Here is a 17,131-nt window from a genome sequence, read left to right on the forward strand (position 1 = left end):
GTGACATCTAAGGTTCTTACACCCCCAGACGCAGCAATCCCCCCGTCAGTGCGGCAGGAGCCGGAGTGGAGTGAGAGATCAGAGGAGCCGCAGGAGGAGGGAGGCAGGTGGGAGGGCTGTGAAAGGGGAACAGGTGGGAGAGGGAAGGTGAGTCAGCCCCAGGCAGAGCTGAGCCAGCAGGAGTTTGCAGCGCAGCCAGGCCTGGCAGCCTCCCTGCAGCTGCGGGCTCTCGGCACCTCATGGCCCTCTCCCCCAGTGCCCACACTGGAGCTGACCTTTGGCACTCCAGAAGTCCTGGCTTTGGGCTTTCACTTGCCTCTTCTGTGTGACCCTGCCACAGGTCACCTTGCATGTGACCAGAGAGACCAGGCCCCTCCCAAAAGAGCAACTACTACAAGCATATGAGCAAGCTGCAAGCTGGTGAAGGGCCTGGAGGGACCTTGGAACGCCCCATGTTGCTCTGGATGGTGGATGACGGGCCCTCTTTGAGGTAACCCCACGTGTACCCCTTCCTCACCCTGCGTCCAGGCCTCTCGCATATCTTAGAGGAGGGTGGACATCCCCTAAGACGTGCTCCAGGTGGAGGCTTCTGAGTCTGGGAGCACCTCAGCCTGAGTCCTCTTCAGTTACTGCTCGTAGCCCAGGGAGCCGTGGCATCCTGGGGATGCGGAGGGAGGACTGTGGAGACCTGGCGAGACCCACCCAGGGCCTGCCAGGGACAGGCAGGGACATCTCTAGATGAGCCTCATCTCTAGATAGAGGGACATCTCTCATGAGCCTCCAGGGTCAGGAGTGAGACCCTGGGGTACTCAGCTGACAGAAGAGGACCAGGGGTCCTTCCAGAATGTGGGCAGATGCGCCACTGAATTTCTTTCTTGCTGAGCAGCCCCCACAGGCTCTTCGGGGGACCCCCAAAGACCACAGGTGCACTCTGGGAAATCTGAGAGAGGGCAGAAGAGGAAAGGAAGCAGCCCCTCCCCCTCATTGAGCCCCCACCTGGGAGAGGATGGAGTGAAGGAGAAGCAGGGTCCCGGGCCTCTGACTGTCCTCACTTTGTTTCCAGCCAGTCCCCTGGTTCTCTGGGCCACCATTTATTTCCTCATCAGTAAAAGGAGGCCATAATCCTTGTCCTGGCTTCCTCTTGGAATTTTGTAAGAGTTCAATGAACCCAAGGACGTGAAAGGTGTTATGCAAATCAGAGACATTATGAGTTATCTATTGGGAGGCTTGGATCCCGAACGAGGCTCTGTCTCCAGGAAAGAGGTCTCCAGTTTCCTTCTGCAGCAGCGCAGCATACGGGGTGCACAGTGATTCACCCAAACGGCAGCTATACTGCCGGGGCTGGTGAGATGTGGTCATTCACAAGGCAAGCTTGCCAGCTGGTTCCCTGTTTCTCGAGGCAGCTGGTACCTTTGTGTGGAAGATCCCTGGGACCCAGAAGGGTGCCTTCTTCTTCCTTACAGCCCGAGGAACACAGTCGGCCTGTAGAATAGAGGTCGGGTGGGAGGAACCCTCAAACTCCAAGGCTCTGGGACAGATGACCAACTATGGCCACAGCTCTCTCCTGCTCGGTATGTCCTTGGCCATGTGACTTTGCCTCCTTCTCAAAAGGTGGAGTCTAATTTCCCACTCTTTGAATCTGGGCTGGCCTTGTGACCTGGACTCTGCCCGATAGACTGCAGTGGAAGTGGTGTTATCCAAGTTCAAGGCTAGGCCTCCAGAAACCTTGCAGCTTCTACCTTCGCCCTCTTAGGTTGCTGCCCGGAGTCGCCATGAAGGAATGTGATGTAGCCTATTGGAGGAGAACCAAAGCCCCCCAGAAAGCAGTCAGACCAGCTGCCGACATGTTCTTCGGGGGTCTTCCAGGCCCACTGACGGTCCAGCTGAGCACAGCTGCCAGGTGAGCCCAGGAGAAATCAGCTAGGAACCCCAGCCCACCCACAGGACCCTAACAGAGGATGCATCATTGCTCTCCGTTTTGCACTGACTGGTTACATAGCATAGGCTAACCGAAGCCAGAGAAGGGAAGGGACTTACCCAAGGTCCCACAGAGAGCAGAGACCAAGCCTGTCTTGGTCAAGTCTGTGACCAGGTTTCCCGGCCCCTGGGCCCTTCCCATCAGTGTCCTGCCACCAGCTCTACCAGCGGTGTATGGATCTGCATATATGTAGGGAGGTGTGGATCGGGTGGGCCCTTCCCACTTCCACCTGAGTTAGGAAGGGTTGGCTGACATCCATACAGGGCTATCCTGCCCATTATTGCAGGTGGGAGGGATGGTTAATCCCGTTCTGCAGAAGATGAAACTGAGGCCAAGAACTGACAGTCACACAGCTACTAGGTAACAAAGCTCTGACATCAAAGCTTTTGGTTCTTTGATGCCAACTCCACATCCTTCTATTGACTGGCAGGAAGGAGAATGGCAGGTAATAAAGTTCCCTCCAAGGGTCAGTCACTAGGAAAGGGCCACATACACAGACACACGCAGGCACACATACTACACAGGCACACACATAACACACAGGCACACACATGACACACAGGCACACACAGGCACACATACTACACAGGCACACATACTACACAGGCACACATACTACACAGGCACACACCTGACACACAGGCACATGCAGGCACACACATGACACACAGGCACACATACTACACAGGCACACACCTGACACACAGGCACACACCTGACACACATGGGCACACACATGACACACAGGCACACATACTACACAGGCACACACATGACACACAGGCACACATACTACATAGGCACAAACATAACACACAGGCACACATACTACACAGGCACACGTACTACACAGGCACATACCTAACACACAGGCACATGCAGGCACACGTACTACACAGGTACACACCTAACACACAGGCACACACATGACACACACAGGCACATACATGACACACAGGCACACACAGGCACACATACTACACAGGCACACATACTACACAGGCACATACCTAACACACAGGCACATGCAGGCACACACATGACACACAGGCATACATACTACACAGGCACACACCTAACACACAGGCACACACATGACACACATGGGCACACACAACACACAGGCACACATACTACACAGGCACACACATGACACACAGGCACACACCTGACACACAGGCACACATACTACATAGGCACACACATAACACACAGGCACATACAGGCACACATACTGCACAGACACACACATAACACACAGGCACACACATGACACACACAGGCACACGCTTAACACACAGACACATACAGGCACACATACTACACAGGCACACATGTAACACACAGGCACATACAGGCACACATACCACACAGGCACACACATGACACACACAGGCACATGCCTAACACACAGGCACACATACTACACAGGCACACACACGACACACAGGCACATACAGGCACACATACTACACAGGCACACACATGACACACAGGCACACACATGACATACAGGCACAATTACATGTGTGCTTGCTCACTGTCTCTCCTTCTCACCCCTCCATCTTCAACCAGCCAACCCCAATGGACCATATACTTTATTAAAAATATATAGTTAGGGCCGGGTGCGGTGACTCACGCTTGTAATCCTAACACTTTGGGAGGCCGAGGCGGGTGGATCACCTGAGGTCAGGAGTTCGAGACCAGCCTGGCCAACATGGTGAAACCCATCTTTACTAAAAATACAAAAATTAGCTGAGTGTGGCGGCTCATGCCTGTAATCTCAGCTACTCAGGAGGCTGAGGCAGGAAAATCACTTGAAGCCGGGAGGCGGAGGTTGCAGTGAGCCGAGATTGCTCCATTGCACTCCAGCCTGGGTAACGAGAGCGAAACTCCGTCTCAAATATATATATATATATAGTTACAAACTCTGTCTCAAATATATGTGTGTGTGCGTGTATATATGTGTGTGTGTATATATATATATGGTTACAAACTCTATTGTCAATCTGGGCTGGGCCCTGGGGCCCGATGGTCCCTCATCCCACCCCTCAGAGTCCCTCCTCTGCACCCAAACTCAACACCATCCAAGGGCCAAGGTGACTGGCTTTGAGGGCCTCAAGGGGCCAGCCAGCTGGGCAGGGGAAGGGGCTAGGCTTGATGGGCAGGGTGGGGAGGGTGCACAGAGACGGACCATATCTCCTTGTCTGGCAGGTAAAAACGGCAGAAGGTGAATTTGGTGTCTCCATCTGTCTCCATTTATAGGTATTTACAAAAGAAAGTCATGAGCAACAGGCCACAGTCATGCAAAAGAAACGCACCCCCCTCCCCAAACTAACCCCCTGCCCACCCTGAAACCCCGAGATGTCTCCCACCCAGCAGTCCAGTCACCTTCCCCAAGGTTCTGAGAGCAAGGAGGGCACGTCCTTGAAGAGTCAGTGGGGTAAGGGTGGTGGATCCGGGGACCCAGAGCCACCAGGAGCAGGCGCTGGGGAAACCCAGGCTGATTGGGCCGACGAGCTCTTCCCAGGCCTGGGTGCTGGAGTCAGGAGGAAGGGGTCCCCCAGTCTTTGAAACCCCCACCTTCCTCCAGGAGGTCCATGGAGCCAGGGTTGGCTCTGTCCTGAGTGTGGGAGGGGGTGTCCTGGCATCCTACCCCCGGCAGAGGCTCTTGTGGGCAGTGGTGAGGGCCGGGCCTGGAGGTCAGATGGCAGACTCCCTGCGGTAGGAGATGTTGTCCAGCGGGAGGGAAGCCTGCATGCGCTCCAGGTCCAGGTGGCTGCCGAACTCCAGCATCCGGATGATGCCCGCCTCCTCCTTGGAGCCGGCCTCCAGGCCCAGGCCTGCGGCCACCGCGGCCGCCGCAGCCGCCTCCTCCTCCATCTCCTCTTCCTCCTGGCTCATGAGGGCCAGCTCGTTCTCGTAGCAGAAGGCACTGGGAGGGGGCGGCGGGGCGGGCAGCACGGTGATCTTACTCTCCTGCAGCTCCCGGGCCGAGCAGCAGGGCGTGCCGGCCACCTCGTAGGTCTTGTGAAAACGCGAGTAGTCCACCTTGTAGTGGCTCTTCTCCTCGAAGACCACGGGCTCAAAGCGGTGGCCCCACAGGATCTCGCTGGCCAGGTAGGAGCTGCGGGCCTGGGTGGTCATGGCCGTGGCCTCCACCATGCCCTCCAGGATGACCACGATCTCGAAGTCCTCCGACTCCAGCTCCTCCTTGCCCATGCCATAGAGCGGGCTGTCCTCGTCGATCTCGTGGACAATGATGATGGGCGACACCAGGAAGATGCGGTCCAGGCCAATGTCATAGCCCACGTTGAGGTCCCGCTGGTCCAGGGGCAGGTACTCGCCCTCCTGGGTCATGTAGGGCTTGATGAGCTGGGCCCGCACGTGGGCCTCCACAATGTGGCTCTTGCGTAGGTTGCCCACGCGCCACATGAGGCAGAGCTTGCCGTCGCGCACCGAGATGACCGCGTGGTGGCTGAACAGCAGCGTCTGTGCCCGCTTCTTGGGCCGCGCCATCTTGGCCATGATGGTGCCGATCATGAAGGAGTCGATGACGCAGCCCACGATGGACTGGACCACCACAGCGATGACCGCCAGCGGGCACTCCTCCGTCACGCACCGGAAGCCGTAGCCGATGGTTGTCTGCGTCTCCACCGAGAACAAGAAGGCACCCAGGAAGCCGTTCACGTGCATGATGCAGGGCTTGGGGGTCGCCGGGGCTGCCCCGCCACCTCCCGCCGCCGGCCCCCCCGCCGTGGGCACCCCTGGGCTGGCCTCCAGGTCACCGTGGAAGAAGGCGATACACCAGAAGAGGAGGCCGAAAAAGAGCCAGGAGACAAGGAAGGCCGCGGAGAAGATCATGAGCATGTAGCGCCAGCGCGTGTCCACGCAGGTGGTGAAGATGTCCGCCATGTAGCGCTGCGACTTGTTGCTCAGGTTGGCGAAGTACACATTGCATTGGCCGTTCTTCTTGACAAAGCGGTTGCGGCGTTTCCGCCGGGGCACGTGGGCCTGGCCGTTGCGGCTGTGTCCGTGCATGTCCTGAAGCCGGCGTGGTCACCTGGGAAGACGCAGGGCCTGTGGAGGAGAAGCCAGACGGGTGAGATGCTGGGGAGCAAGGGGCCTCCTCAGGGCCACCCAGACTCAGCCCCCAGAATCTCAGAAGCAGGTGAGCCTGGACCAGGACCTAAGACTTCCTCTGCCCCAGCAGGCAAAGGGTGGCAGCGGAGGGGGTTCTGATGACAAGGTCTGAGCCAGTGCCCCTGAGTCTGGCCCAGCTGAGAGATAGGGGTCCACAGACCAGGAAGCTAAAGCCACAAGGTCCTAGTCCCTACCCCTCAACACTGCCCCTCCGGCCCTCCTAAGCTCACTGTTCTGGAAGCTTCCTAAGGCCCATCTTGGTCCCTCCCTGCCCCTCTGTCCTGCTTGCCCTGAGCATAGGGAGCCACGGAGGCTCTGGGCCCGCTCCCCTCCCTGGATTCCATCTATGGACTTTTGGGCTTCTCGGGGGCTGGACAACCTCCTGTACGATAGACACTGGCCACCCGTGGCTCTTTACATTTAATTAAAACTAAATAAAATACTAACTACAGCTCCTTCCTTGCATGAGCCACATTTTAAGTGATCAGGAGCCACATGTGATCAACAGCCGCCACGCCACACTGGATGGAGAAGACATATAGGGGAGTTCTGCCACTGAGAAATTTCCGGCCAGACACAGGGGCTCATGCCTGTGATCTCAGCATTTTGGGAGGCCGAGATGCAAGGATTGTTTGTGCCAGGAGTTTGAGACCAGCATGGGCAACAAAGTGAGACCCCATCTCTACAAAAAATAAGAAAATTAGCCAGGCATGGTGGTGCATGCCTGTGGCATCAGCTACTCGGGAGGCTAAGGCAGGAGGATCTATTGAGCCCAGGGGGTCAAGGCTGCAGTGAGCTGTGATCATCCCACTGAACTCCAGCCTGGGCCACAGAGCAAGACCCCATGTCAAAAAAAGAAAAAAAGAAAAAGAAAGTTCTACTGGAACCTGCAGCCCCACCTGGGTCTGAGCTACTTTCTTAGACTCTTCCCTCCCAGTGCTGCTTTGAGTCCTTGAGCCCAAATTCCTGCCCAGTGCCTGGTGGAGGAAGGGGGAGCCCCCAGCTTTGACTCCTCTGTAGACATCGCTATTCCCACGTCCCGGGTGGCTCAGAGAGGGAAAGCCGCCTGCCAGCCACAAAGCTGGCAGTGGGTACAAACTTGCGTGGCACCAACATGAATGAGTTGATGGCGGGGAGACAGGGAGTGGGAGGGGAGGACACACTCAGTTCACCTCTCCGAGCTTCCATGTCTTCACCTGTAACATGGGCACCAAAACTCCCTACCTCATGGGACCTCCGGGGACAGCAGGCGCTGGGGTAAAGCCATCACCCTCCTGCCTGCCTGCCCACACTTCCCAGGAGCTGGTGACAGGCAGGATTTGCCTGTCAAGCATCCCCAGCTGTTGCAGCAGAGGCCCCTCACCCCACTGGGTGGCGGGATGTGCCTCAGGCCATAGAGGACAGACCCTCTCTCCAACCCTCCCTGCCACTGGGTCCCCAGGGAAGACATGGTGCTACCCTGGCCCCAGCAGCTGGCAGGGCCAGGACTGGGCCTGGGTTCCCAATAACATTTTGGCCCAGAATTACATAAGGCTGGAAGTTTCTATTTTCTGTTCTATTCTTCTTCCTGATCTAATTGTGCATCTGTGGCAATGTTTATACACTTCCCCGGTTCAGGACAACTCGGTTGCTGCAGCAACCGGTACGCGCCAACGCTGTAATTTAGAGATCAACAGCCTCAGAGCCTGCCTCTTCCCGAGAGAAACTCCCTCTCCGGGCCCAGGGAGAGTGAGCCCTGCCCCCCCCCCCCCCCCCCCCGGCCCCCCCCCCCGCCCCCGAGTTCTTCCCCCTATTCCCCTTGTTCCCAAAGAGCTCCCTGGGTTGAAGTCCTAGATCCACTGTGTGACTTGGGCGAACTACTGACTACTCTGAAATTCAGTTTCCTCATCTTGAAAATGGGGCTGGCCGGGTGCGGTGGCTCACGCCTGTAATCCCAGCACTTTGGGAGGCTGACGTAGGTGAATCACCTGAGGTTGGGAGTTTGAGACCAGCCTGACCAACATGGAGAAACCCTGTCTCTATAAAAATACACAAATCAGGGCCGGGCGCGGTGGCTCACGCCTGTAATCTCAGCACTTTGGGAGGCTGAGACGGGCGGATCACGAGGTCAGGAGATGGAGACCATCCTGGCTAACACGGAGAAACCCCGTCTCTACTAAAAAATACAAAAAACTAGCCGAGTGTGGTGGCGGGCGCCTGTAGTCCCAGCTACTCAGGAGGCTGAGGCAGGAGAATGGCGTGAACCCGGGAGGCGGAGCTTGCAGTGAGCTGCGATCCGGCCACTGCACTCCAGCCTGGGCCACAAAGCGAGACTCCATCTCAAAAAAAAAAAAAAAAAAAAAAAAAAAAAAAAAAAAAAAAAAAAAAACACAAATTAGGCCAGGCATGGTGGCATATGCCTGTAATCCCAGCTACTAGGGGGGTTGAGGCAGGAGGATCGCTTGAACCTGGGAGGCGTAGGTTGCAGTGAGCCAAGGTCGTGCCACTGAACGCCAGCCTGGGCAACAAAGTGAGGCTCTGCCTCAAAAACAAAAAGAGAAAATGGACCAATGAGATATCGTGCTGGAGACCTAACAGGTCATGCAGGCATGGCCTGTAATGCGAGGCTGGCCTTTCAGAGCTGGAAGGCCCAGACCCTCTTTGCCCCCTCCCGCAGCATCCCAGCAGCCAGGGCTCCAGGGGGAAACCTTGGGGTTCTGGGACCAGGCACACCTTCTGCTCCAAAAATAGAGCTTTCAGGGAGGACTTTCTTTGCTAAACATATTCCCCCTGCTCTGTCCCACTGCCTCAAATGGCTCCAGGAGCACCGCGGACTGTCAGGACAGGAGGAGCATAGGGTCACCGAGTTCAGGACCCTCATTTTATGTCTCAGGCCGAGGAAATCCAGAGAGAGGAAGGACTTGCTAAGAGTCCCAGAGTGGGGCCAGGTGGGCCAGCCCTGAACAAGGCCTCACCCCCACCGCAGTTCCTCATCCACTTCCTCCCTGGAGGGGGCTGGGGCGGGTTTTGGGGCAAGGGAAGGGAAGAAACCAGCCAGTCCAAACTGGACCACCATCCACAGGTGTGCAGGATAGAGGCAGAGGGGACAGGGTATGGCAGCCCAGGCCTTCAACAGGTGAGGTCACTGAGTTCCAGAGAGGGTGGGGGCCCCTGCCCAAGGCCAAACATAAGCCCAGGGTTCCAGGGGATCCCTGGTTCTCTGCCCGGTGGGATTGGCTCCTGACCCGGCGAGTTCACCTGGTGCTGCAGACGAGATGTCTTTATGGACTTCCCCACCTATGGGAGGGGCCTTGGGGTTAAGGGAGCCTATCCCCTGATGGCTACAGAGATCGGGCGTCCCCTCGCCAGCAGTGCCCACGCCTCCCCATTAGCGAGTGCCCAGGGTCAACCCTGAGCTTCCACAATCCCCAGCCCCAGTGGCAACACTCACTCCCCAGCCCCTCCCAGCCCACCGGGCTCCACAGTGCAGCCCAATGGGGACATAGTTTACCCCTCACCCTGGCACCTCCCCGACAGCTTCCAGCAGGTATCCTGAGCCCTTGCGATGTGCTGGGTCCTGTCTTGGGTTCCCAGTGCCCCCAGCACATCCTGGAGCTTCGCAGGAAAGCTGCTTCCCTGGCACTCCTCAGACTTGGCACCCTTCCCCATGCAGCAGCCCCTGTGACACCCCATCCCCCTGAAAACCCTTGGTCTGCAGTGACTCGCTCAAATAAGTGCACGCTGCTGCCACCACAGACCATTTTAGCAGGAGAGAGAGGTTCCGCTGCTAATTTGAGGCTGACCTGTGCAAGGCCTGGCCAAAAAGTGAAGGGTATGAGCTGGGCGTTGTGTTCTCATGTGACAACCACCAGGAGATGGCCAGATTTTCTCTTCCTTGTCACATGGGGCTTCCTGGGGAAGGCTGACGATGGCAGGAGAGGGTCAAAAGGCCTTGACAATTCAGTACCATCCTCCTCTGACTAGAGATTTTTTTTTTTAAAGAGCCCTGCTGGGCGCGGTGACTCGCACCTGTAATCCCAGCACTTTGGGAGGCCAGGCAGATCCCTTGAGGCCAGGAGTTCAAGACCAGCCTGGCCAACTTGGTGAAACTGTCTCTACTAAAAATTCAAAAAAATTAGGCAGGCATGGTGGTGGGCGCGTGTAATCCCAGCTACTAGGGAGACTGAGGCAGGAGAATTGCTTGAACCTGGGAGGCGGAGGTTGCAGTGAGCCAAGATTAAGCCACTGCACTCTAGGCTGGGTGACACAGTGAGACTCCATCTCAAAATAAATAAATAAATAAATAATAAAATAAAAAAGAGTCCTGGCTGTTTAGGTGTCTGCTTTATCCCTATGATTAAACTACTTTTGTGGGTGCAGGGATGCAGAGCCTAATTTGCTTGCATGGAATATGCACTAGAAGAATGCAGTTTGAGGCATGTTTTCTGTGATGGAGGCCCCGGGAGGTGGGGAGGCCCCCTGCCACTGCCCTGCGTATGACCTTGAACAAGTTCTTCCTCTCCCTGGGGTCAGGTCCTCCTCCAATTAAAGGACTACTCGGCCAGGCGCGGTGGCTCAAGCCTGTAATCCCAGCACTTTGGGAGGCCGAGGCGGGTGGATCACAAGGTCAGGAGATCAAGACCACGGTGAAACCCCGTCTCTACTAAAAATACAAAAAAAAAATAAGCCGGGCGCGGTGGCGGGCGCCTGTAGTCCCAGCTACTCAGGAGGCTGAGCCAGGAGAATGGCGTGAACCCGGGAGGCGGAGCTTGCATGAGCCGAGATCATGCCACTGCACTCCAGCCTGGGCGACAGAGCAAGACTCCGTCTCAAAAAAAAAAAAAAGGACTACTCATCCTTCCCAGATTTTTTGAAGGTCACAGAGCTTGACATATACATGATAGAACCAGAGGGATTGGTGAAGTGGGGCTTGAGGTTTCAGAAACCCCCAGTATGGGCCACTACTAGCCCATGACAAAATGAGCCTAAGAAGGATCAATGGGCCAGGCACAGTGGCTCATGCCTGTAACCCCAGCACTTTGGGAGGCACAGGCAGGCATCTCTTGAGGCCAGGAGTTCAAGACCAGCCTGAGCAACATGGCAAAACCCCATCTCTACAAAAAATACAAAAAAATTAGCTGGGCGTGGTGGCACAAGCCTGTAATCCCAGCTCCTCGGGAGGCTGAGGCATGAGAATTGCTTGAACCCAGCAGGCAGAGGTTGCAGTCAGCCAAGATCACACCACTGCACTCCAGCCTGGGCAACAGAGCAAGACTCCATCTCAAAAAAAACATCAATGGTACCACTGTCCTTTATATCCTGGGACTCTTTCACTTGCAAACATTTTTTTAGAAAGTGATGGTCACAGGAGATGCTGACCGCTTTTAAAATGTTAATGTCTTCTCTTGGCAAAATGAAGAAGTGACAGTGCTACACCAGTTACCAGACTTTTCTTTTAATTTTTAAAAATTTATTATTGGCCCGGTGCCGTGGCTCATTCCTGTAATCCCAGCACTTTGGGAGGCCAAGGTGAGCGAATCACCTGAGGTCAGGAGTTTGAGACCAGCCGGACCAACATGGAGAAACCCGTTTCTACTAAAAATACAAAACTAGCCGGGCGTGGTGCTGGGTGCCTGTAATCCCAGCTACTCGGGAGGCTGAGGCAGGAGGACCACTTGAATCTGGGAGGTGGAGGTTACAGTGAGCTGAGATCATGTCATTGCACTCCAGCCTGGGCAACAAGAGTGAAACTCTGTCTCAAAAAATAAATAAATAAAAATAAAAATTGATTATTACTTTTTTTTTTTTTTTGAGACTGAGTCTCGCTCTGTCGCCCAAGCCGGAGTGCAGTGGCGTGATCTCGGCTCACTGCAACCTCCGCCTCCCAGGTTCACGCCATTCTCCTGTCTTGCTCTCCTGAGTAGCTGGGACTACAGGTGCCCGCCACCACACCCGGCTGATTTGTTTTATTTTTAGTGGAGATGGGGTTTCACCATGTTAGCCAGGATGGTCTCGATCTCCTGACCTCGTGATCCGCCTGCCCCGGCCTCCGAAAGTGCTGGGATTACAGGTGTGAGTCACTGCGCCTGGCGATTGTTACTATTTTTTATAGAGACGGGGTCTTACTATGTTTTCTAGGCTGGTCTCAAACTCCTGGCCTCAAGCTATCCTCCTGCCTCAGCCTCCCAAAATGCTGGGATCACAGGCATCAGCCACTGCGTCTGGCTTTCTTTTAATTTTACTGTGCTGTAAACATCCCAAATCTGCAAGTCTCTAGTCCAGACTTCATTAGCCAGCTGGGGAAACTGAGGCCAAGCACAGGGCATGGCACCGTGTCCAAGGTGGCACGTAAGTCAACAACTGTGGAAGGACGTTCAGGCCTCACCACTGACACCAGCCATTCTGCCCCATCCTGAGGAATTAGGGAGGGGCTGGAGACTCTGCCTCCTGGGGGTCCAGAGGAGGCAGGAAGACCACCCCAACCCTGTCAACTTTTAGGTTTTCCCGACAATTTTAGGACACGAACTTATCTGTCCTCGCCCACAACCCCCTTTGAAAAAGAAACCCTGATCAGCTTGCAGCAGCCTCAGCAGGTCCCAGCACCTGGAAGGCTTCGAGGGCAAACCTCCTCCTGAGACCTGTGCCACGGACCAGACACAGGGTGGCCGTTGCAGGGGCACCTCCACCAGGCCCTGCCAGAGCCAGGCAGCAGCTCCAGCCCTGCCTGAAACTCTGCTCCTTTAGACAGCAGCGGGGAGCTCACGCCTGGGGAGCAGTGGCCAGTGCCAGCCTGCCGGGCTGTCGTGCATCTCATGTCATCCCACCACCAGACTTCTAGGTGACTGTTACTGGGTGAGACAACCAGGGAGGTGATGTGACTTGCCCGAGGTCACAGAGCTCAACCCGAGGAACCAGCCATCCTCTCTCTCCAGCCTCTTTCAGGGAGTTTCTGCCAACTCCATGCCAGGCGCTGCCTCCTCTCTCTCACGGAAGCATCACTGTATCCTTTGTATATTTAACAAGTATTTATTAATCACCTACCACAGTAACAAGAAGGGTTGTTATTTCTCCCCAGCTGAAGAATTGCAGGCTACAGAGATGCCGGGGGGTTGGGGGATGATGCTGAGCTTGGGGGCCACACAGCAGTAGTGACAAAGCTGGAAATCTAACTTGAGTCAGATTGGTTCCAGGTCCTTGGCTCACCCTCGTCCCCAGCCTCTGGCTTTGGGACCCCTTCTCCTGCCATATCACTCGGCTCAACCAGGGACCCCCAGGCTCTCCCCATCCCTCCAGACCTACCCGGAGCCCCTGAGGCTCTCTGACCCTGCTGCTCTGAGCCCTCAGGCCTCACTGTCTATCTGCAGCACTTGGCCTCTGTTCAATATGAAAAAATGTGCTGGTTAAACCCACATGTTTGGGGTGGCAAGACCTGGCTCTCAGTCTCAGCTCTGTCACATCCAAGCATATCCTCTTTGAACCTCAGTTTTCTCATCTGCAAACTGGAGATGACGATACTGGTACCTTCCTCATCAGGCCACTGCCTTGTGAACATGACAACCACCACGCATTATTACATTGCAGGTAAAGTGCAAAAACTAATGTTGATAACAGTGATGACAAAGATGCAGCTGCTGACGACCGAGAATGCTGCACTGGGAGCCGGGGAACCCCTTCCACTCCTGACTCCACCACTAACATGCTCTGGTCAGAAGTTCCTTCCCTCTGTCTGCGAGATGGGGGGACCATCATGGCTCCCTGGCAGGAGAGATGGGAAGGTGTACAAAACAAGGCACTCAGGCCGGGTGCGGTGGCTCAAGCCTGTAATCCCAGCACTTTGGGAGGCCAAGACGGGCGGATCACGAGGTCAGGAGATCGAGACCATCCTGGCGAACACAGTGAAACCCCGTCTCTACTAAAATATACAAAAAAGTAGCAGGGTGTGGTGGCGGGCGCCTGTAGTCCCAGCTACTCGGGAGGCTGAGGCAGGAGAATGGCGTGAACCCGGGAGGCGGAGCTTGCAGTGAGCTGAGATCGCGCCACTGTACTCCAGCCTGGGTGACAGAGCCAGACTCTGTCTCAAAAAAAAAAAAAAAAAAAAAAAAAATTAGCCAGACATGGTGGCGGGTGCCTGTAATCCCAGCTACCTGGGAGGCTGAGGCAGGAAAATCACTTGAACCCAGGAGGCAGGGGCTGCAGTGAGCTGAGATCGTGCCACTGCACTCCAGTCTGGGCAACAGAGCAAGACTCTGTCTCAGAAAAAAAAAAAAAAAAAGAAAGAAAGAAATAGACAGAATTAACACCACTGTTCCATTTCCCAGCCCTGAGGAGCACAGAGTCTGTCCCCACTCCAGCTGAGGCCCTCAGGTCTGATTTGATTGGAGTGGAGGGGCTTTCCACTCCAACGTGTGGAGCTTTGCAGGGAGGAAGAGAACTCAAGAGCCCAGGGCCACGGCTCTTTGAGCTGTACCCCTCCAAGAGTAAGGGGAGCCAAAGACAGACTGAGCCACAGGAGACACTGTGGCAGAGTCCCCACCTGCCACTGCCCTCTGCAGGCCCTGCAGTCCCCTGTCCCTGGGAGGCCTGACTCCCTCCTCTTCATGAGTCTCAGGAACCCCCGTCCTGGTGCAGCGGCTTCAGCTCTGGAGCCTCTAAACAACTTTGTGCCCAGGTGACCTTATGCGAGGCACTTAACCTCTCTAGTCCCTGCATGCCCCATGTTTAGGAGAAGCTAATAATAGAGCAGACTTCCTAAGACTGTAATGAGGATAAATGGGATCATGCATACCACATGTCCAGCCCAGAGTAAGTGATCGATAAGGTGCATTTTACTCAAGGCTGAGCATTGCTCCCTCTTGATTTCCTCCCCTGAATTTCAGATGCAGCATCCCAGAGCCCGCTTGGGCCTCATCCACAGGGCCCTACCCACTTTGTCTTCATTTACTGCACTAGGGAGCAAGTGGACAAGAACAGCAGTGTCGGATCACACAGAGCTGGGCTGGAACCAAGCTCAGTCCCACTCGGCTCTAGCAGGTCACTGGATTCTCTGAGCCTCGGTATCTCCATTGGTGAAAAGAATATCGCAGTGCCTACCTGCAGGACCTGATGTGTGGATTGTCCCAAAAACGCATGCCACATGGTGGGTACTCAAGAAAGTCGTCTCCCTCCCCACCTTCTTCCGGACCTGGAAATCCTGTGGCACACCTAGCCCCTCCCTCACCAGGCAACCCTCTGACATCGCAAAAATCCTGGCTGAGCATCTGAGCATTGAGCACGCATTTACTCTGTGCTTTACACTGATCGATTTCTATCATCCTCACAATGATCTCAGAGGAAATTATCATTACCCCTGTTTTAGAAGTAAGAAAAGCAAGGCACAGAGAGATTCAGCAACTTGCCCAAGGTCACACAGCTTATAAGTGGTAAAGCCAGGATGTGGGCCTGGGCAATGGCATCCAAGCACACTAACAAGGCATGCTACTGTCCTCTCGAAGAAATACTGTCACACGCTTGCTTCCACCCAGTAATCATCCAGTCCTACGACGTGCCAGGTTCTGTGAAGTCAGTCCTGTGGGGAAGGAGAAACTGGATCACAGGGCAAGTTGGAGCCAGGACCCAGGTTCCTGATTTCAGGTCCAGCCAAATCCTGGAGACCAAGCTTTGGGTTCCACAGGGGCTTGAAGCAGTGGAGGGTGAACGGGCTCATTCCTCCCACTCTGCACCCCACCGGGCCTTCCCAACCACTTGGCCGGCAACAAGCAAGCAATGCCCCCGACTTGGAGCAGGCTGACAAGCAAGTTCCCCAGAATGTCCAGGCGGCCTTTGTCAGGGACAAATCACAGGCCCTGGGGGCTGGAGGACCCAGAGGCCACCTGTTTCAACCCATGGGCGCGCCCTTTGCTGAATTGCTGACGCCAGCCTCTGCCCTTGCTGGAGAGCTTCCCACCCTCCACAAATACCTGTGTCCATCTTCCCCACAGGGATGTGAAGGTCAGTGGATCCCTGAAGTTTCTCTTTTCTAGAACAACCCCAGCTCCCCAACTCCCTCAGTGGTGGCCGGTGGGGCTTCAACACCCCACTGCCCCGCTGGGGCTCCCACTCAGTTACTATGGACTGCACGCTAGCTGGGGGCCAGACGCAGGCCTTGGACTCTGCCGGCTTATGGATGAGCTGGTGAGAGACACCGGATGGCAGGCATTTGCCACCCCAGGTGGCTGGATGTGCGTGGTGTTAAGTAGTTTGAAGGAAAAGTACAAGATGGAGTGAGACAGAGGAGGGGGCCTCTGGTTTGGTGGGCATCTCCAAAGGCCTCTGTGAGAAAGTGGCAGAGCCAAGACTTGGGTAGTAAGTGGGAGTCGGTCAGAAGAACTGTATATCTTTGTGAAAGTGGGGCATAGAATACTCCAGGAGGTCGGGTGCAGTGGCTCACGCCTGTAATCCTAGCACTTTGGGAGGCCGAGGTGGGCAGATCACTTGAGGTCAAGAGTTCCAGACCAGCCTGGCCAACATGGTGAAATCCTGTCTCTACTAAAAATACAAAAATTAGGCTGGGCATGGTGGCTCACGCCTGTATTCCTAGCACTTTGGGAGGTCGAGGCGGGTGGATCATCTGAGGTCAGGAGTTTGAGACCAGCCTGGCCAACTTGGTGAAATCCTGTCTCTACTGAAAATACAAAAATTAGCTGGCCGTGGTGGCAGGAGCCTGTAGTCCCAGGTACTAGGGAGGCTGAGGCAGGAGAATTGCTTGAACCTGGGATGGGGAGGTTGCAGTGAGCCGAGATCACGCCATTGCATTCCAGCCTGGGCGACAGAGCCATACTCTGTCTCAAAAAACAAACAAACAAACAAACAAACAGCCAGGTGTGGTGGCTGTAATCCTAGCTACCTGGGAGGCTGAGGCAGGAGAATTGCTTGAACCTGGGAGGCGGAGGTTGAGATCGTGCCACTACACTCCAGCTTGGGTGACAGAGCAAGAGTGTCTAAAGAAAAGGAAGGAAGGAAGGAAGGAAGGAAGGAAGGAAGGAAGGAAGGAAG

The 17,131-nt window shown here is 55.3% G+C and overlaps 1 protein-coding gene and 1 long non-coding RNA gene across 3 annotated transcripts in view; one reads left to right on the forward strand and one right to left on the reverse strand.

Moving 5' to 3' along the window:
- The first annotated feature begins 1,254 nt into the window (after nt 1-1,254).
- Nucleotides 1,255-5,788, forward strand: LOC111549017. The gene is made up of 3 exons (XR_002733583.1): nt 1,255-1,382; nt 1,754-1,900; nt 4,964-5,788. It is a non-coding gene; the product is annotated as an uncharacterized LOC111549017 (long non-coding RNA).
- KCNJ4 (potassium inwardly rectifying channel subfamily J member 4) overlaps nt 4,214-17,131 on the reverse strand; it is a 28,719-nt gene continuing 15,801 nt past the window's right edge. For both annotated transcript variants that reach the window (XM_023222016.2, XM_023222015.2), the window contains exon 2: nt 4,214-6,058. In XM_023222016.2, the coding sequence (XP_023077784.1) occupies nt 4,682-6,019 (1,338 nt within the window). In that variant the 5' untranslated portion in view covers nt 6,020-6,058 and the 3' untranslated portion in view covers nt 4,214-4,681. The remainder of the gene's footprint in view (nt 6,059-17,131) is intronic.

This window comes from Piliocolobus tephrosceles, chromosome 19, assembly GCF_002776525.5.
Source record: "Piliocolobus tephrosceles isolate RC106 chromosome 19, ASM277652v3, whole genome shotgun sequence".
Lineage (NCBI taxonomy): Eukaryota > Metazoa > Chordata > Mammalia > Primates > Cercopithecidae > Piliocolobus > Piliocolobus tephrosceles.